The 21,650-nt window shown below is 35.4% G+C and overlaps 1 protein-coding gene and 1 long non-coding RNA gene across 7 annotated transcripts in view; one reads left to right on the top strand and one right to left on the bottom strand.

Annotated features, from left to right (window-relative positions):
* Window positions 1-20,444, top strand: LOC110865015. The gene is made up of 4 exons (XR_002550279.2): window positions 1-326; window positions 1,948-2,055; window positions 3,610-3,696; window positions 19,641-20,444. It is a non-coding gene; the product is annotated as an uncharacterized LOC110865015 (long non-coding RNA).
* LOC110864993 (lysine-specific demethylase JMJ25) overlaps window positions 11,859-21,650 on the bottom strand; it is an 18,765-nt gene continuing 8,973 nt past the window's right edge. Inside the window, exons 12-14 of one of the 6 annotated variants that reach the window (XR_002550239.2) lie at window positions 13,340-13,436; window positions 12,423-12,542; window positions 11,859-12,138 (exon numbers count right to left, since the gene is read on the bottom strand). Coding sequence is in view for 4 of the 6 variants with exons in the window: in XM_022114171.2 (XP_021969863.1) it covers window positions 12,079-12,138; window positions 12,423-12,542 (180 nt within the window). In the remaining 2 variants the exon portion in view is untranslated. Of the gene's footprint in view, window positions 12,139-12,422; window positions 12,543-13,339; window positions 13,451-14,728; window positions 15,333-17,285; window positions 17,619-21,650 lie in introns of those variants that run through there. The other 5 variants (XR_004893443.1, XM_022114171.2, XM_022114196.2 and 2 more) reach the window with 5 other exon arrangements.

The raw sequence follows: 21,650 nt of genomic DNA on the forward strand, positions 1-21,650 counted from the left end.
ACCCTTGGCAGAAAACCCTAAATCCATCCCCCTTTTCCTATTATAAATATTCTCAATCACAATCAATCTATGCCAAAACAATAGATAGAGAATGATGAAAGAGAAAAAGCATAGAAGATGAAAGCATGAGATCTGGAAATTTGTATGTTCCCTTTGCAAAATTGGCTTACCTCTTTCTTCAAAAGAGACTTTTCACTCTTTTCCATCTCAATATCATATCTTCTTGATTCTTTCTACTCAAGCTTGAAAAAGGCTAGATCCAGTCCTTCAACCCCATTGGTAGGCTTTATGTTGAAAAGGAGGAATTATCATAATAATTATAAAAGGTTAGTTATTGTTTTCTATAGAATCTTGGTACTCACATATTTCTTAAAAAAACTTTAAAGGAGGGGGCTTGTGGTATTTCAATTCGGGTTAACTACTCGAATCGGGAACACCGTCGCCACCTATGTAGAGATGAGTTAGGTGCTAATACCGAAAGTATCAGTACCGAAAATACCGGTACCGAAATTCGTCAAATATAGGTATTGTTACCGGTATTTGAAGGTAAAGTTCGGTAAAATTATGGTACCGTATCGAACCGGTACCAAAAACCCCAAAAGTGAGTATTGATTCGGTACAAAAAAATCAGCACTGAAAATTCAATATCGGTATCGGTACCAAGTCCCACATGCTCATCCCTAGACCTATGCGGATACCAATTTCGGGTAGAGGTTGCGGGTTTTATTGTTGTTAATTTTTAGGCTAATGGTTTTTATTTAGTTTTAAAAATGGTTTTTACAATAATAACTAGTGTGATTCTCTCGCGTGATGCGGTGGGTTCTCGGTTTTTCTCTCGTGCGGTGTAGATAGCTTGTGATTTTTTTGTGGACTTAAGGTTAGTGCTTTCACGGTGGATTGGGTTATTTTAGAAGTTCCTTCTGTCAAAAAGTGACAAAACACGAGAAAGTACGTCATAACAACTAAAATATATTTATCTCATTTGCTTTTGATACTTTTGGTTTCTTTACGCTGGAGGTTGTGGACGTAGTTAGTCGAATTCAATGGGTCATGTATATTAATGTTATGACCACAAGATCTATAGACATAGTTTTTAAAAAAAATTAGTTTTGTTATTCAAAAGGGGATACCATCGCAATTTGTTATTCAAATTAGTTTTTAATGTAAAAATAAACAAATAAAGAAAAGTAAAAGCTACAAAAATAGATGGGAAAAACTACGATTTCTGTCTTGACCGTTTCTTTGTAATAAAATTTAATTAATTTAATATATATACACACCTATATATTATCTTAATAGGTACAAAGTAAATCCCGTTTGTAGAAAAGTTATTTGTAGGTTTCTGGAGTTTAGATGTAACCAAATCTTTTTTCTATCTTTGGGATAGAGAGATTGCTTTCGGAGAGCATTTGGCTACAGAACAAGCAACAGACTTAAAATTGTTTGTTACAAGGTTTGAACTATGGATGAGCTCGGTACCAATCGATATTGAAAATACCGGTACCGAAAATCTTTAAGAGTGGATACCGGAATCGAATATATCCGGTACGGTACCGGTATTTGAGGGTAAAAGCGAGTAAATACTGGTACCGAACCGGTACCAGAAATGTCAAAAATTGGTATCGAAAATGTACCCGATTTGGTAAATTCGGTATCGGTACCCGGTACCATTTACTCATCCCTAGTTTGAACCCATGACATAAAGGTTATAAGTCAGAAACCTTAACCAGTTGTAAAAACTTTTGAAGTCATTACATACAAAAATGAAAAAAAAAATGAGTGAGAGCCCATGCCAGCGTGTCACTTACTTTTTGAACGTAATAGTGAAAAAAATTTGAAACCATAATGGATAGCCTTATAGCTAAAACTAGCTCAAAACAGTTGATAAGTGCAAGACGTAAGAAATATGCAAGCTTGATAGTTTTGATCCCGCATTTATGTGTGCAGGTCATGGGCATGCCCAACTTCAGTTTTTCAAAGATCCTGTGTGTAGTAGTGGGTTAAGGGGAGTGTAGCGGTATCCTACCTCTTTCTTTGGTTATACATTGGTTTAAGGTTTGTTTGTTTACCCGACAACTTTACCTCACTCCACTTTAAGTTTCTTTCTAAATACGACTTTCAACTTTGATATTTTATTCACTTTAACCCATTCTGAAGACGTATTAGCTTATTGCGATACAACATAAGGGTCGGTATGTATTAGAAAGTTTATTTTGGCTATGAAGTTTAGGAAGTAATCTTCACCCATAGTTATTAAAGGCGCTAGGCGCACTCAAGGCGCATAGGCCTCGCCTGAGGCCTAGGCGCAAAGCGCAAAAAAAGCAAGGGTCGGAGAAAAATAAACCGTGAATGAAAAAAAATTAAAAATATATTATGTATTAGAAAAAGAACACTATTCTTTAAATAAAATAAACAAAATCTATTATATAACACTTTATATCATTTATTTAGTACCAAAAGTTCTAAAATATTAGTGTAGAAAAGTAGTTTTCCTTAGATAAAACTACGGATCTGGCTAGAATCCAGAGTCTAGAAAATTTGGTTAGGAACTCTCTAGAATCTAGGAATCTCGTTGGAATGTGCACCTGAACTATCACCTGGAGAATTAAAGCGCAATTTCCTCGATTTAAGGCGCAACTGCCTCGGCTCGCCTGGAAAATGGGCCTAGGCGCAAGAGGCGATGGCTTTTAACAACTATGTCTTCACAATCAATTGATTAATCAAGGGCTTGGATTAAATGGGTAAAAATGAGAAATTGTATGAAATTAAATTGGGTTTCTTCAAAAAAAAGTTGAATGCTAGAAACACTTATCAGCGATCGAATCGAACGAATCGAGTGATTCGCTTCAAAATTATGTGTAAAAATGAGATATTGTATGAAATTAAATTGGGTTCCTTCAAAAAAAAATTGAAGAACATGTTGATTAGGTGTTTGGATCATTGATTGATAACGAAATCGCACTATAATGCAGTGATTATTGAGATAGAAAATGAAGAAAAATGTTGAAGACGGTGGTTTTGAAAATAGTGGGTTTCGAAGTTAAAATGAAAGAGAAGTGAAAGATTGTTTAAAATTGACTAAAATACTTTTCCTCTTTATTTTTAAATTTCGTCACATGTAATAACCCTATTGTTTCCTATCATTATTAGTCAAACTATACTTCTTCCTATTTGATCATCTCCCTACAACATAAGTGAAAAAACTGTTATTTATATATATTTTCATATATCGAATGATTAGTTTTTATTAATGATCTTGAAAATATATTAATATTTCAATTTAAAAACACAACTTTAACCAAATCGAAACCTTGGTACTTTTAAAAAGTGCAATGATCACAAGATATCATCGAGAGGTCGCAATGAATTTTATACTTGCATTAGTTTTCAACTAGTCGGGTTGTTTGACCCGTTGGCTTACTTGTTGACAGAGTATCCTTATGTTTTCAAAACCCCACTTTTGTATTTTTTATAATTCAAATCCCAAGGATCAAAACCAATTTTTTCTTACAATTTGTGTGGGATTAGTTTATTTGACCAATTAAATGTATCATTATTTTTTGATAACCTCTTGTGGATCTAAAACCATCTTCGGGTTGGTTTTTGAAGCTCACGAACATAGATGATGAACCGATAAGGATGTTGCAGATGTGATGAAGGAGCCTCCATAAGATGCTCTTAAGCCTCTAATAAAAGGTAAGTCTCACATTCTAATTTTTTTGAGTTAATAGCCAAAATGGTCCCTGAGGTTTGCTTACTTTTGGCACTTTAGTTCAAAATCCAAAATTTTTAAATCTGGGTCCCTGATGTTTGCATTTTGTTGCCATTTTGGTCCAAAAACGAAATCAGGTCAGATTTTCAAAAAAGAACCTGATATTTTGTCTTTACGCTCAGGGGTATTTTAGTCATTCTGCCTCTCTCTCTTGAATAAAAACCCCTCTGCCATAGAACACAGATCATTCAAGTCTCTCTTTCTCTCTCTCTCTCACTAAAACATAGATCATTCAAGTCTCTCTCTCCCAGTTCTCTCTCTCTCCAAGATTTGTCGCCCCACAGAACCACCTGTTCTTATAACCAGCTTCAAGTTCAGCAAACCAAACTAACTGATAAAACAAAACACAAGGATTGTTGAAATATAAAGAGAATCACCGGCCATGAAGATGAATCTCGACTTAAAACCCCTGATTTCTTCTCATCCGTCTGTTTCAACCCCTCAACAACACTTGTCGGTCAAATTTTTGAAACAAGGGAAGCCATAGCTCCGGCGAGAAGCTGCGAAAATGACCGGCAATCAACATCTGGGTATTGATCAGAGAAGTAATTCGAAACAAGAGTCATGGCAGGGTTTCGAACAATGATTGCGATGGTAGAGCAATCAGTGGAACGGGAACTCACCGTTGCGGAGGCGGCGACGGTGATTCGGCTGAGCCACCTTTGGTCCCCGCCATGTGGGTTTTTGTTTAATTGCAGATTGATGATGATTGTGGTGGTGATTGGTGGTGTCAGATTAGTTCTCTCTCTAGAAATTGGGGGATTTTGGGTGAACTTGTGGATTAGTTGTTCCAATTTGGGATTTAAAGTATGGACACTGACAAAGGGAGTGGTTGATATTGGGTAATTAGAGAGAGATGATGGCAGTGTTGGACGGCGGTGGTGGAGTTCGGTGGCGGTGGTGTTCGAGAGATAGATGAGAGAGATGATGGCAGTGGGATGGTGGTGTTGGCGGCAGTGGGATGGTGGTGGTGGGGATGATGCGGTGGTGGGGGTGGTGGTGGTAGTTCAGAGAAGAGAGAGAGAGAGAGAGAGAGGCAGAGGGGTGTAAATTCTGACCTGATTTCGTTTAAGAGAGAGAGAGGCAGTTCCTATGGCAGAGGGGTTTTTATTCAAGAGAGAGAGGCAGAATGACTAAAATACCCATGAGCATAAAGACAAAATAGTAGGTTCTTTTTTGAAAATCTGACCTAATTTCTTTTTTGGACCAAAATGGCAACAAAATGCAAACCCCAGGGACCCAGATTTAAAATTTTTGGATTTTGGACTAAAGTGGAAAAAGTGAGCAAACTTCATAGACCATTTTGGCTATTAACTCAATTTTTTTTCTTTCTTTTTAAGTGTAATGTTTATGGTTATTGGGTTAGGGTTTTAAAAATAAAAACATGTTTAATAACTAAAGTATAGGTAATGTTACTTTGTGTTCTTGAGTTTACTAATTGAAGGAGGTGAAAGAAGAAAGATGGTCGAGTTTTTTGTAACGGAAGGAAGATGAAGTTCTTTCCAAATAACTTTCTTTCTTAATGGAAGGCTTTCGTTTTGTTTACCAAATTCCTTGGAATAGGAAATTTTCCATTGTAATTCATGACTGGTTGGCACAAGCACTCTGTTCCCAAGTTTACTTAAGGAAGGAAGAGAAGATCTCTAGAACACAATCACCCTTTCCTTTCCTTTCCTCTCATTTCTCTTATCTTCTCTTCTCCTCTTTCCACTTCTTTCAAATTCGAAAGGATGAAATATATCCCTAAACTCCCTCTCTTTATCTTATCTTCTTTCCAAAAAATCTCTGGAACACAATCAAGCTTTTCCTTCCTTTCACTTCCTTTTTTACTCTCCTTAATCTATTGTCGAGTTTGCTAAAGAAAAGGAAAGAAAAGAAAAGGAAGAATTCCTGAGAGAAAGGAAAGGGATGGGAAGTAAATAAAGTAAAGTTCTTACGTGTTCCCGAGTTGAAAGTAAGAGAAAAATGAATGGATAATTCTACGATTATAACCTTTGTTGGGTTTTATGATAGTAAACTGTAAAGCCTTTTAATTGTCATCCTTTCCCTTTCTTCCATTTCGGAAGGAGAGTTATAACATAAGATTTTTCTTCCACTTCCATCCGTTAATGAAACTCAAGAACACATATTTTTCACTTTCTTTCCACTTCCTTTCACTTCTTCCCATTAGTAAACTCGGGAACACAAACTCGGGAACAGAGCAAAGATGTAATTGGTATCAGAAAGTATTCTTCTCAAATCCTTAATTTAATATAGAGTTACATTCGTCATTGGAATTATGACTAAAATGCTCCCACAACCATCTTAGCCTAAATAGCTTATCATTGGAACGATCTTCACCAAAATTACTTATCACTAGAGCCATTTGCTTCATCATAATCCTTCAAACTCAGAAATTCATCATCAACAAAACTAGAGACCCAAAATCAATCATCACCACAATCGAATCCCAATTTCAAATTCAAAACATTGTTAGTACCAAATAATCAAAAGATTTTAAGAAACCCAAGACCTCCATTGCTATAAATCAAAAATCACCTATGCAATTAATGCGGTAAAATATCGGATATCGGTAAAGGACCGATATTTGAAATATAGGTTATCTGATATCAATAATTTTAATATAATGCAGAATTTATATATATAGCAATTTAACACCAATAATTCAGTGATACATCAATGATATATCGGTTATATCGGTGATATATCGGTCAATATCGTCGATAATATCGGCGATATTTTGACCGATATTTAACACCGATATTTTACTAAGGGACCGATATAACCGATATATCACCGATATTAACTGCATAGAAAATCACCGAAAATGAAAATCACCAAAAAACACGAAAATCAAATGTAACAGTTGGCGAGAAACTCGCATTGGCGAAAAACTAGCATTGAAGATGGGAAAATGAAACGCATTCAGATGAAACGTTACAAACTTTCGACTTCGATTCCTTCGATCATCATGATAATGATAACCCAAAGAAATAGTAATCAAGAAAATTAGAGAAATCGACGCTAGGGATGGTGACTAAAAACTAGGGTGATAACGGGTGGTGAACCACCATTGAAGAAGACCTACTATGTATAAATCAAACACTAATGGAAACTAATTTGGGTCCTTGAAATATTCCAATTTATTCTTAAACGTTCTCGAACCAAACGAGTCTAAGAGTATTGATATAAAATAGATTTCATAGATTATAAGGATTAAGTGCTTATTTGTACTATGGAAGGGATACACATTCTAGGGAGATGAATGAAAAAGTATAGGGAAAAGAAGTGATGTTTGCATATGGTGTTCATAGTCTTGAGGTGATAAGGTTATTTGGAGATACATAAATGTAGGTAGTTAGGGTTATGTATGTTGAGGGTAAAACAAGCATTGGATTGCTAGTGAGTACACAAACTTTTCCTTGTGGAGGGGGGCCTTTATTAAGGATCCTCGATGAGCCCGTTTCTTTGTGGGGTAGTCTTGGATGAGTTGTTCAAATTGATCTATGAGACAATCCCATGGTGCATGCTTTTCATCATGATATGTTGTTAGTAGCGAAGACTAAAAATAAGTTAAATGAGAGGTAGAATAGCGGTGAGCAGCTTCAGAACACAAATGTTTAAAAATAAGTCGCTCTAAATTCGAGTACCTTTATTGTAACTTTAGTGGTGTAAACGATGAGGGGATATCCAAATCAATTAAAGGTCTAGTTGTCCCGCAAACAACTAGGGGTGTTTAAAAAACTCGCGGTTCGCAGCTCGCTTGAAAAAAGCTCAGCTCGAAATTGACTCGGTTGTAAGCGAGTCGGCTCCGCTCGACTCGATTTGTAAACGAGTCGAGCTAGGCCTGGCCCGGCTCATGAGCCGGCTCGATATGGCTTACCATATATGTGTATATAAGTATAGTTACAACTTCTTTGGCTTGAGTATGATTTGAAGAAAATGAACCATGGGACTATAGTAAAATTTTCAAAATAGAAGGTGACGAAGGCTTAAGCTACTGAATGATTCATTGGAGAAGACAAAAGCTGAACTTCGTGTACTTTATTTTTTGTCCCATATGACTTAGGGGATAAAAAACTAAGGTAGTATCTCCCCTATAAAAGAAAGCAAAAACAACGTACAAAGTGAATTACTTATTTATACTTGTATATTTAGACATTTGACCGAGCCGAGCCGAGCTAGCTCGAATTTTAATCGAGTCGAGCTCGAGCCTCAAACTTCAACTCGACGGGGGGATATCAACATGACGATTGTATACTAGTTTCACATCGCAACAGAAATAGAGAGTTAATTACAAACTTCAAGTATTAAACAACTCTCAATATATATTAAAACTTTGAGTATCTATCTGATACAATAACCCAAAGGTGGATCGAAATCAAAGTTTAAAATGGACTTTGAGACATCATGGATCTTTTCCATTGGAGTCGCAAATTCCAAAGCTTATAGACCGAACTTATCCAGCCTATTCGCTAGGTTCATCTCCTGTAAGTCAATATTTAAAAGTACGCCAGCTTTCGCTAACCGACTCATTTTTAAAATATTTAATTTTCATTGGGACAAGTATCCATGAAGCCTGTTTTACATGCTTGGCACATTCGGGAACCAGTATGGAAGCCAATGTTTTATCGATATACACACCATATTTAGTGACTGTCAGGTATATGCCTACACCCCGCACTAATGGTCATTACAAAAAATTAATCGGGGAGCCCGGATACGGTACTATCAATCCCTCAAATGCCTTATGTTAATCAACAATAAAGATCAAATCGGATTATCAACATTCTAAAAGCCTTAAGCCCATTGCAATACCTGAACCAAGGGTTCTCATACTTATATCCCAAGTTTTGAATTTTGATAAAAGAGGTTAAAAAGTATTTACAAGTACCAGCGGTTGAATACAACGTATTCGGTTCGTAGTACAGTTGTACTCAAAGTTTATTGGTTTAGGGTGCGATTACTAGAGAGTTCTATAGTCCAGAGTGAATGGAAATAATATCAATGAGAATCGTTTACTTACTTTACTTACTGATCATTATAAGTCACTGTGACTTAATCGGTTAACGTGGATTTAAGTACGGTTTCACAGATTAACCGGTGACCGAATAGAATGTTGGTTATAACCATACGAGTGAGGAGTCTCGTATAATATGGTTAGTTAACCTTACATTCTGATTTGAAAAGGTTTTGACCCGTTACGACTTGTTTATATGGTTTAAGCCATTTTAACGAGTTGTATGCGTAAATATGGGTTCGGACGGGAAAATGGGTTCGTTACAAGTCGAGCATGTTAAAATATATTTTTTTAGGTTGTACAAACTGTTTTGATGTTAAAATATTACATCACATATGTTTAAAGATCATTCTTTGGTAATTTCATAAAGCTGAGTTTGACATTTCAAAAATCCAGGTTTGACTTGTCAATTTAACCCATTTGACATGATGATCACGAGATGTAAATGTAGGGTTTTATTCCCTACATTATGAGGACCATTTGGGCGAATTTGATTTAAAAATGGTTGACCAAAGTGGTCAGAACGGAAAGTCAAATAGAATGGTCAAACTGTTTGAAATTCACGTCGCTCAGACGGAATTAAGCTACGAAACTAATTGCTGATGATAGAGCTTACTTAAAGGAAGGAACTCAAGGTGATTCCAGAAAACCAAAGGATGAGCTTGAAAAGCAAGAACAAAAACTTGCACACAAGACTTTTTTAGAGTAAGGTGTGTTTGTTTGAGTTTGGAATGAATATTATGAGCTCAATGTGGCTATTTATAGTGAATGAAGGATCCCAAGGATCAGATAAGTGTCCATGGAGGCTTAGGAGAGTAATTAGTCTCATCCCATGTGTCAAAACTAGAAGGAATGGTTCCAAGAACGAAGAAAGGTGGCAAAAGGAGGTAAAATGATGCTGTCCGACGAATTTTCTAATGTCTGATACCCCTTGTAAACCTCAAGGAGAATCCCAAACGGTCGACAAGGGTGTATGACAAAGAAATTTTTTTGTCATTTAAGGCCCCTCAACTTCTTATTTTGCTCTTTTATCGATTCTAACCCTCCATTTTAACTTAGTTAATTATGAGGAAGGTTTCAACACACGTGTCACTTAGAAATTTATTGAGAATAACCGGATTATTACAATTTCGCCAGGTTTGTTTACATCCTTACAAACAACCAAGTTCAAGAATTTAAGAATCGTTTGTCCGAGTGATAAACATGGATAGTGATGTAGCTCACCGCGTTCAGGCAGGTTGGGCAAGCGGAGAGCAACCACAATAACATTATGTGATAAGATGTTCCCAACAAGATTTTTATAAGGTTATACTTCAACCGATTATGTTATATGGAATAGAAAGTTAGAGATAACATAGATGAGGATGTTGAGATAGATGTGTTGGCATTCAAAGATTGTCCGAATATAAAATGAAGTTTTCGTGAGTAACTGGGGGTGCCATGTATCTCAGATAAGATAAATGAGAGATTGAGATGGTTTGAGCATGTGAAGAACAAACATATAACAACTCCAGTCTGTAGAAACCTTATTGAAGGGAGGAGCAAAGTCAGACCAAAACTGTCTTGAGATAAATGGATTTGCTAAGATTTGCTAGACTTGCGCCTCTATAAGGACATGGGCTTTGTTTATTTTTCTTGGTCTTTAGTTTATCTAGGGCTGTAAACGAGCCGAGTCGAGCTAGACCCAGCTCGAGCTCGGCTCGAACTCGATTCGAGCTAGCTCGAGCTCGAATTTCAAATCGAGCTGAGATTTGAGGCTCGAACTCGACTCGATTAGAATTCGAGCTAGCTCGGCTTGGCTCGATCTAACTCGAACTAACAAAGAACCGCAAAATTTACTATTTAAAAAGCCTTAAAAATGAATTTCTTCATAGACTAAGGGTCATAATTGCCATTTAATTTAACCATATGGCTAAATATGCAAGTATAAATAGTTAATTCACTTTATACATTGTTTTTACCTTCTTTTATAGGGGAGATACTCTCTTAGTTTTTGTTTTTTAAGCGATGTGGGACAAAAAAATGAAGGATGTAAACCTTATCGAGCCAGCTCACGAGCCGAGCCAGGCCAAGCTCGAGCTCGGCTCGTTTACAAACAAAGCCGAGCCGAGCCGGCTCGCTTACAACCGAGTCAATTTCGAGCCGAGCTTTCTTCAAGCTTTTTTCGAGCGAGTTGCGAACCACAAGTTTTTAAACACTCCTAAGACTAGTTCTAGTGTTGTGTGCATGCATACTCATCACAATATGTTACCGCTAGTTTACAACTTCCAATGTTACTACCTTTGTATGGTTGTTTGCTCTGATTCTCTTACCTACATTTATATTATATGGATTACTAGACTCTACTCTAGAATATACATGTAAAAAACAAAAATAGTATTTAGAGCCCATCAATAACTCAATTACTAGTGAGATTACTCTGGGTACGTTTGTTTTAGTTCTAATTTGTGCTTAATAGATGCTTGTTAACATGTTTCGGTCACAAGTTAGAAAAACCTCTTCATATCTAAGCATAACGGATGCTTAATAGAATAAAGTTATGTCATGGAATGAAACACATTTGTTTATTAGATAAACAAGTATTATTTGCTGGATACTAAAGGTTTACCTACGGTGCTAAAGTCACATCGAGAATTTGAAATTGAAAAAAATAAATACTAAACTAGACAGCTAAATAAACGCCTAAGTTAATCGCATCAATAATCCAAGACAACTAGATAAACATATAACTTAATGGAATCCGGATAGTGAATTGTCAAGGCAAATAGCCTTTAGAAGAGTGCTATGCTAGTATGCTTGTTTCGAGTTTGCCCTTTGTAGCCCTTTCCCTAGGGGTGAAATTTCCTGGCAATTTATAAGTTCACCCCCCCTTATGATCCATTCATCGCATTATCACAGCGCGTTTACAACCCGCCAATCGTTTTGACTTTCCCTTTGTCCCGTTTAGAAAAATGGGTTATATTGATCGTGTTTAGGTTACATGGTTTTAAGTGTGTCCAGTTAGAGTTAGGGTTGGTGCTTTTTACACGAGTAATCTTCTCATGAAATGTCTACGAAAAAGCCGAATTGATGCAAGGCAAATGTTTGTTAGTTATATCAAGTTGTAAGGCAAGCCAAATGGCCGGGTTGACATAGATAACACCACAAACAGCCCAAGGTCCAGAAAAAAAAAAAAAAAAAACAGGAATGCTGTTAAAAGCATTTAGACCTAAAACCACACCACAATACCAATAGCCGACTACACGGTGGCTTAAGCATTAGGACTATGTCACTAGTAATAATATGTCTATAACTCCTCAAAATCAGCAATGGCTCGGTCCATTGCATACAAGATCATCTTCTTTACCTGCACCACCAACAAACAAACACTATCATGAATTCATGATTGCATGTCGCAAGATGGGTGGGTCAAAGACTCAAAGCTATAGCTTGACCCACAAACCTTTTTTAAGATACTTAACGTGTTAGTCATGATCACAAAAACATTACAGCAACAATCTAAATCGTTGAGTAAAATGATTTAATATGAAATATAATCCAAACTGACTTGTTATAGGTAAATAAGTCGAAATTTCCACCTTGGATTATCGTCAATAATAATTAATGTGAGGTGAATGGTATGATATTTACCTCTAGTTTGTCTTCTTTGGCTCTGTGATTAACGGGCAGCTTACGGAACTCCTCTGTGAGTCGGAGGCACTGTTGTATGTTCTCTGGAGAAACGAAATCAACTGCAACTTTGGTACATGACTGCAACAAAATAACATATATTATAGCTTCGTGATAGGTAATACGTGCATATATATGTTACAAAGGATAGGCAACGTTCCTACTTTCTTATCAAGGAACTTCTGTCAATCTTTTAAATTGTTTTTTTTAATCTTTTTTTTAGTGCTTGGGTCACAATATCACAAACAGATAATCCAAAATGTTGAACATTGAGTCAACAAAATCACCATAATATACACCCATTGACTAAAAGTGTATGATACTTAAAATTCTTGCAAATCTGATTTTAATATGAACTTGTCTTCATCGTACTCAATAAATTCCACCGATAGTAAAGCAAAGGTAGGGTCTGAGAAGGGTAAGATTAACTTGTAATAAATTAATTACTGTTAAAGATGTTAATAAAATTTTCTTTAATTGCTAAAAAAAACCTTATGGGACATTTAAATTATTAAAAAATAAACATATAAGCTTCTAAATTATTGTGTTTTATGTATGTAATTTGTACTTCAGTTTTCAATTAAAGTAAAGTGCAATTTGCGTCCCTTAGAGCGTTCACCATCAAATTTCTTACTCCATCTCTATAATTACAACAAAAAACACTATCGTTTCTCTCTTCTTTTCAATTAAATAATATTCTTTTAGACTTTTATCATTACCTTTTCTTTCTCTTCCACTCACAACCACTTCCAAAAAATATTAAAAAATTATAGAGGTGAACAATATCTCTTTCAAATTTACCGATGAACAGTAATTTTTTCTCTCCTCCACACATGACAATTTACAACCAGTCTCACAAATATAGAGGTTGCACTCACATAAATACGGAGGATCCATTGCGAATGCTCTTAGGTTTCTGGGCGGAGTAAACATGAGTCCAAGCAGGGAATTTTTGGATGTTTGAGTCCTTGTACTCTGAAAAGCGCCAACTTTGAGTCCCGGATCCCAACTTCATTAGTTTTTGACACTAAAATGAATATATTACCCTTATATCTAGGGGTTGACTTATAATACAAATGATTTAAAAAATAAGAAGGGTAAGAAGCCACCACAGAGTGACAAGTGTCCAAAGAGGAATCAAGTGGGAAGGGTAATTTTGTCCAAGAGAATAAAAAGAATATGCACGTCACATGTTATTCCCCCCTTCCACTTTTTATACATCATTTGTTTTAAAAAAAGTTATGCCATAAAATCGAGCGTTTAATATCTTTAATATGAGTACTCTATTGTTATAGTTTAAAAAAAATCGAAACTCCAGTTGCGTATTACACAAATGACATAACGTAAAACACAATGAGTTTTAAAACGAAAAACACAATGGAAAGTAAACCAAAAACACAATCGATAAAAACAGACTAAAACACAATGGACAACAGACTAAAACACAATGATAATAGCAGATAAAAGACACAATGGACAATAGCAAAAAAAACATAATAAATAACAGACTAAAACACAATAGACATCAGACTAAAAACACAATGAACAACATAATAAAACACAATGAACAACAAATTAAAGCATAATGAACAACAAAACGAAAATACAATGGACAAGATATTAAAGCACAATAAGCATAACCATAAACTCATTATGTCATAAATTGTGTTATACGTTTTGATAAAAAAACGCAGTGGTTTGAACCAAAATTAACATTGTGTTTTAAGTTTTGATAATAACATAATGTATAGAAGCCCTAGTAAAAACGTAATGACCAAAACCAAGTTAAAAGACATAATGATCTGAACCTTTAACACAATGCAAAGAAAACCCAGTAAAAATGCATTTTTTTATTTTATTTTTATATAGCAATATAACACTTGTTATTATGGTGATTTAAAAAAATTGTCATATGAAAAAGTTATGAACGTTTTAAATTGATGGGGGGAATTGACATGTGCCTTGCATGTGGAAAGAGAAAGTAATAAATGTAGGATTCCTTTTATATCCTTCCATTATCTTCTTTTCTTTAAAAATAATCTCAACCCTTCAAATCTTAGATCAATGGACTAAAATTCTTCTTACCCTTCTTATTTATTTTCCCTTTATATTTGATCCTAATCCACTAAAGAAGAACACTTGTATTTCTCAAATTGTTATAGAAAAACTAACATTCAATCTAAGCCAGTTGGTGGCACCTTAGGTAGTATGCGTTTCACAAAATGGGATGGATTTCGAATGGAATCTAAATTGCCCGATTCACTTCGTTCTGGATATATGGTAATTATGTTATTCTACATGTTATGCATTCTAGTTACATTGATAATTATACCAACCAAATACATTAGGGGATTTCAAAGGACTTCTTTAAAGTGGACATCTTAACTTTATTAATGTTATCTAACATTCCCTCTCCAAGTTGTTGCATATATGTTGATCATGCCCAGCTTGTAACAAATATGGTGAATTTCTGCTTCCGGGCAAGGCTTTGGTAAATACATATGTCAACCGGTCTCCATTTCTGACATGGGGCACTGTGATCACTCCATTTTCAAACTTTTCCCAAGTGACGTAACAATCAACCTCTATGTGTTTGTGCCATAACCTTATACTTTGATTCTTCACTTGAACGGGATACATAACTCTGCTTTTTGCTTTTCCATGTCAAGATTCCCACCAACAAAAACACATCTAGAAGTAGATCGCTTAATTGTAGGATCTCCATTGTATCAACATCGGTAAATCCTTCTACAACGTGGTGGCTATGGTTTTGGTATAGGATGCCACGCCTAGGACGCCCATCAAATATTTGAGAATGTGACAAACAACTTCTCATTGTGTTCTTGTGGGTGCCAAAAACGGGCTTAAACACTTACCAGAAAAGCATTATCAGGTCGAGTAATGGTTAGATAGTTAAAATATGATTCTTCATGTGCTTTCAATTTTTCGTCTGGTATCATTGATGTATCAAAATTCTTTGCTTCAGTCATCTAAGAGTAGGGATGGCAATGAGGCGAGTTTGGGACGGGTTTAGGTAATCCCAACCTCAAACTTGATTAGCTAAGCTTGTCCTAAACTCGTCCCAAAACCCATTGGATTTCTATATAGAGTAATTATCCGTCGGGTATTGAGTATACTCGTAGGTCTTAGGTAAACCTCTTAATTTAAAAAATTTCCCGTTGGGTATACCCGAACCAAACCCATCGTGTATCTATCGAGTAACAACTAATCAATTACATTTAGCATTATTACTATAAAAATATACCAAATAACTACAATGTATATTAATAAAATAACAAAATATAGATAAAAAATTTCTCAAATGCAAATAGTGTATGCCAATAATTGATCCATCATATTAAAAAAGTATAAACGAGTACATTTTATCGAGTAATCGGGTATATCATCAAATCCCAAACTCGTGAAAAAAATTAAAAACTAATCCCAAACCCGATTACCCGACCCTAATGTGTCGGGTTTCGGGTTTACCCATCGGGTTTGGGGTCGATTTGCAAGAAATGTTTCAATGTTCCCAAGTCTTTCATTTTAAAACGAGTTCCAATAAAATCTTTCAATTTCTTGATATCAATTTCATCGCTTCCAACGAAACATCCCAAATATGACGAAGCAAAGAACCTTGAATGATCATACAACTATACAAGCTTCTTCTTCATCCGAATTGAGTCACTACCTTGGATTTTAAATGTGTGCATCAGGAGCGCAAAATGCGCCATAAAGATCGCATCAGGTGGGGCAATGCGATAGGATTGTATTACGCATGAATGGTGTGCTTTAAATATGCACTTGCATATTGCGATCTGATGCACACATTTTGTGGGATCGACCACTATTGAGTAAAATTGTACTAGGTGATGAAGTTGTTAAGTAAGTTCCTACATTTATCACTCGTACCTTTTGTATAGAATACTTGTACACATAAGAGATAAAGACGTCCGTTTGGTATGAGGTTATGGAATGAATGAGGGAATGGAATGTACAACGGAATGAAATAAATCATTTCATTCTATTGTGATGTTTGGTTACTCGTATGTGAATAGAATGAATCATTACTTTGTACAAGTTGATAAACAAAAAAAGACGAAACAATGAAGCACAATTGTATTAAAAACGACAAAAGTATAATTGTCGTAATAATAATAATAATAATAATAATAATAATAATAATAATAATAATAATAATAATATTAATGGTAAAAAAGTTAATAATAAAAATTTTGATATATACTAATATTAGCTTTAATATTAATAATATAAATATAGATATAATAATAACAATAATAATAATAATAATAATAATAATAATAATAATAATAATAATAATAATAATAATAATAATAATAATAATAATAATAATATATTTCTTTCCATTCCTTCAAGGAATGAAAAAAAAAAAAAACACACCCTTAGCAAGGAATGGAAATTGTTATATTTGGAAGGAGTTACATTCATTTGGAATGCTCCATTCCATTACCACATGGTAACCAAACATGTTTATATTCATTCCATCAGAATAATCCATTCAATTCCACCTTCTATTCCTTCATACCGAACGCTACCTTATTTCTTTGGTGGTAGTACAACTTTTTTTTGTATTTATTTATTTAAATCTCTAAATTTTTAGCGTTTGAAAGTTAACAAGTTAGAATATTATCTATAAATATTTTTTAAATAACGCCTTCGTATACGTGATGCATGTGCATCACACATCAGCATATGGGATCAAAATGTATCAGAGCGCATTGTGCATTTTAAAACCAAGGTTACTACAATACTAATTTTCCAAACCAGGCACAAGAGGATTGCTTGAGTCCATAAAAAGATTTTTCTAATGAATCCACCACGCAACAAACCACGGCGATTGCTCAACATACACCTCTTCATTTAGATTTCTATGTAGGAATTCATTTTTTATATCTCGTTCATAAATACCCTAGTTATATGTAGAGAAAATGTCTCGGAATAGCTTATGCATAATCTCTCGTGACCAAACGAGCTCTTAACTGAGCAAGTGAACCATCCGGATTAACTTTTACCGTGTATACCCATTTACAACCAATTGCCTTTTTGTTGGAAAACAAGAGAGTAAGGCGTCCGAGTTTCAAGTATATATATAGGCGTTCAGATTGTCGACGGATCCTGAAAAACACAAGAATCAAAGGAAGGAATAGGCACTATATATAGTTCAAGCCACGAGAAATCTTACTAACAAATAGTAAATTAAATGGGAAATTGGATAAATTTAAAACAAGGTCAAATTTTTTAACAAGTGATGCTTGCACTACTAGAACCAAGTACTTTTGGATTAGATAGATCAACGGTGACATAAGATGATAGTGCAAGGTTACGGAAATTAGAAAGGAGTTGAAGATTGTCAATCATACGTAGTACTTAGAGTCAAAGTGGGATGGGAGCGTTCTTCTGCTGAGATGGTAACATCTTTTTCAGCCACAATAGCAAAATGAGCAAAAGAACCTCTACACCAACAATCAGGTTCTGTTGCAATTATGCTACATGAGCATTATCACTTTTGAATGGGAGTACGATCGCCATAATTACCACGTGAACCACCTCGATGGCCGTCTCGTGATCCCTCACGATAACCTCCAATAAATTATCCTCGACTAATTAAAGCTATCGGTGAGAATTCCATGACACAAGTAGTTAGTGAAAGATGGAGTTGCTCCCCGCGATGAAAAGACTTTCAACATGTTACTTTGTCATGAGGACTTGCTTTCCTCTTTTTTGGATACAAGCAAGCCCTCTGTTTCAGCCGGCTTTAATACAAAGTCACTAGAGGTAGCCGCCTGGAGAATGAAGATCACCCGAACTTCATTCCCCTGGCTACAACCGGCAGAGAGAGAGATGAAATCTCTAGGCATCTTTCCCTGTTGTTGTTAGCCGCCCGGCGAAAAGGATATAGATATTCCAAATAATAAATTAGTTCTTTTATTAACGAAATGACAGAAACATCATTAGAGTTCCTAACTTGTAGAAACAACCGAGCATCATTTTTGTAGCCACTGATCTTTGGTATCATCGACAGTAGGATAAAAAGTGAGATTAGAAACCTTCCCAATACTTTGTAAATAAATAACAATAGTTTTGCTCCATTCAAAGAAGTTTGAGCCATCAAGTTTATCGTCAATGAGTCATGTTGCTATGGTAAGAACAACGAAGTTAGTCACAATATTTGATTCATCTTTTGGTTTCTTTGTTAGCAATACTTGATTCACCTTTGAACTTAACCAGAAGAAAACAATTTGAACTTAACCGAAGAAAACAATAATTTAATAAACCAAAGATTAGCATTAGTATTAAATTAGAATCAGAGTCTAAAAATAACAAGCAAATCTAGAAAGTCTGACCAAAATTCAGAAGTCACACCAGAAAACTTGATTAGATTAGAAATCTGAAACCATAAATCTGAAGTTCAGAACTTAGATAGTATTATAAATGTCAAGAGTTAATTGCCATTTTAGTCCCTGTGGTTTGGGCCATTTTGCCAGTTTAGTCCAAAGATTTCATTTTTAACATCTGGATTCAAAAAGGTTACATCGTTGCCATTTTGGTCCAACTGACTTAACTCCATCCATATCTGTTAAGTCTGCCAAGGGCATTTTTGTCATTTCAATTTTCTTTTTATTAACCCTTTTTTCTTCATTGCTTTTTCTTTTAAATGAAATGACAAAAATGTCCTTGGCAGACTTAACAGATATGGATGGAGTTAAGTCAGTTGGACCAAAATGGCAACGATAAAACCTTTTTGAATCCAGATGTTAAAAATGAAACCTTTGGACTAAACTGGCAAAATAGCCCAAACCACAGGGACTAAAATGGCAATTAACTCAAATGACAAAGTCCAAAAATTTAAGATAAATTCAAAAATCTTTGTGTTAAAGTTCATAAATCTAAAGCATAAACAGAAAACAAACTAATGAGACAAAAATCAGATTGCAAAACCAAAGTGCTCGAAACTATAAACAACTTCATAAGGGTGGTTGGGAATGGAAGACAGTTAGAATGGAAGAATGACAATGGGTAGTTCTTGATGTGACGGACATGGGTGAGTTAGATCTGAAGACTACAGTCGGTTCATGGACTTTGAAGGATGTCCAGGTAATTCCTAGTCTAAAGAAACAGTTGATTTTTATTGTGCAGTTAAATGAACAGGGGCACGAGGTTAAGTTGAGGAACAAGCAGTGGAAGGTTATCAAGAGGGAACCTAGTCATAGCTTGAGGAAAGAAACAAGAGCAGAAGAAAAACAAAATCAAGTAACAAAGTCTCGTGGGCAGAAGAAGGTTTGTTTTGCAGATGATAAACCTAGAGCCACAAGTCAGATTCTTCTTGACCATGCTAGGAAACGTTCTGAATAATCAATTAGGGGTTCCGTGGCAATGGGAGCACGAGTTGTGCTTCAGTTAGAAGTACAGGACGACGGTGGGTTAAGAGGACCAATATTCAGTTGTCAAAGTCTCTCCAGTTGATTATCCGTTTTATTCAGAGAGTGTTTGTTCTTAAGGTGTTCCAGGAACTAGTAGTTCGTGTCAGTGGGAGCCATTAGGGACAAAAGATGGGTCAGAGGCAGTTTTAGGCATGACTGATGTGTTGAAGCTCACAACGGGCCTTAAGGTTAACTGACAAGAAGGTCATTACAGGCAGGATAAGATGAAGAAGACTACAAGAGGTATAAAAGTCCACAACAGAAGGTAGTTTGAAGATTATCAAGCCTCTAAGTGGGTGAGTATTAGATTATATGTAGAGGCTCGATTTGTCTTGTTTCATATAATTATAGACCATTTATTAGTTTTATTTGGGAACAAGTTTTGTAACCCTAGTCTGTGATTATAAATAGATAGCCTTGTACTTGTAATTAATCATCACGGGTGGTGAGGCATAAAGCAATAAAAAATCCTGGTTGCAAACTATGGACATAGGTTTCCATCGAAACCGAATCATGTAAATCCTTGTGTTCTCGTGGTCGTTTATTTTTCTGCAAATAATTATTGTGTGTTGCTTCCGCATGCATATACCTATCTAAGTCTTTTGCTCGTTATACCGATGCAGTTAATATCAGTGATATATCAGTTATCGGTCCCCAGTCCCATGTAAAATATTGGTCAAAATATCAATATTTGACCGATATATCATCGATATTTGACAGATATAACCAATAGATATATCACTGAATTGTTAGTGTTAACTTGCTATATATATAAATTCTGCATGATATTAAAATTACCGATATCCCCCGCTATATCTCACCAAGATAACCTATATCTCAGATTGACATCGGTCCTTGGCCGACTGAATTGTTAGTGTTAACCTGCTATATATATATAAATTCTGCATGATATTAAAATTACCGATACGCCCCGCTATATCTCACCAAGATAACCTATATCTCAGATTGATATCGGTCCAGATATTTTACCACATTAACTGCATAGCATCATACCAAACATATATAAAATTCAACCTTGCGGTACTAGTTTGACCGATATTTACCGCATTAATTGCATCATACCAAACATATAAAAAATTCAACCTTGCAGTACTAGCTTCGATGAATCGTAGAGTGGTTTGAGGTAGTCTTTGTGATCAGTTGTAGTTGGCTCTGGCAAATGAGTGTGGGTGAAGACTAAGACTAGACAATAGATTTCACAAAGTTGGTAGGTTTACTAACATACAATGGTGCACCCAAATTTTGGCATTTTTCCGAAATGCATCACCCAAGCACCATTCCGAAAGGGCAAACCCTTGAAAGAATATATCCTTCATGGAAAGAATAATAGAAATCAAATACCTAAGAGATCTACATTTTAGGGGGCATATGAAAGCTCCACAAGGATTATCCGCTGATTTGCTCTCATCGCCCACCAACCATCTCAAAAGCATATGTATCATGATGATTTTTGGTTTGAACAAGCATTAGAATAAACAAACATGTATCATGATAATCACTAATGGCATATCTCACAGTCCAACTTATTTAAGCAACATGTTTGCACAATATTAAACAGAAATTGGGTCAACCGCTGCAGAGATGACAATTAATTTGCCCAGCCAATCACGAGCAAGAGCACTCGAATGTCGCCATTCAAGAAGGTGACTAGGGAAGTTTGATGGAAATAAAGCCAATAGCTGGTCAATATGTTCAACTCCAAAAA

This window comes from Helianthus annuus, chromosome 1 (genome assembly GCF_002127325.2).
Source record: "Helianthus annuus cultivar XRQ/B chromosome 1, HanXRQr2.0-SUNRISE, whole genome shotgun sequence".
Lineage (NCBI taxonomy): Eukaryota > Viridiplantae > Streptophyta > Magnoliopsida > Asterales > Asteraceae > Helianthus > Helianthus annuus.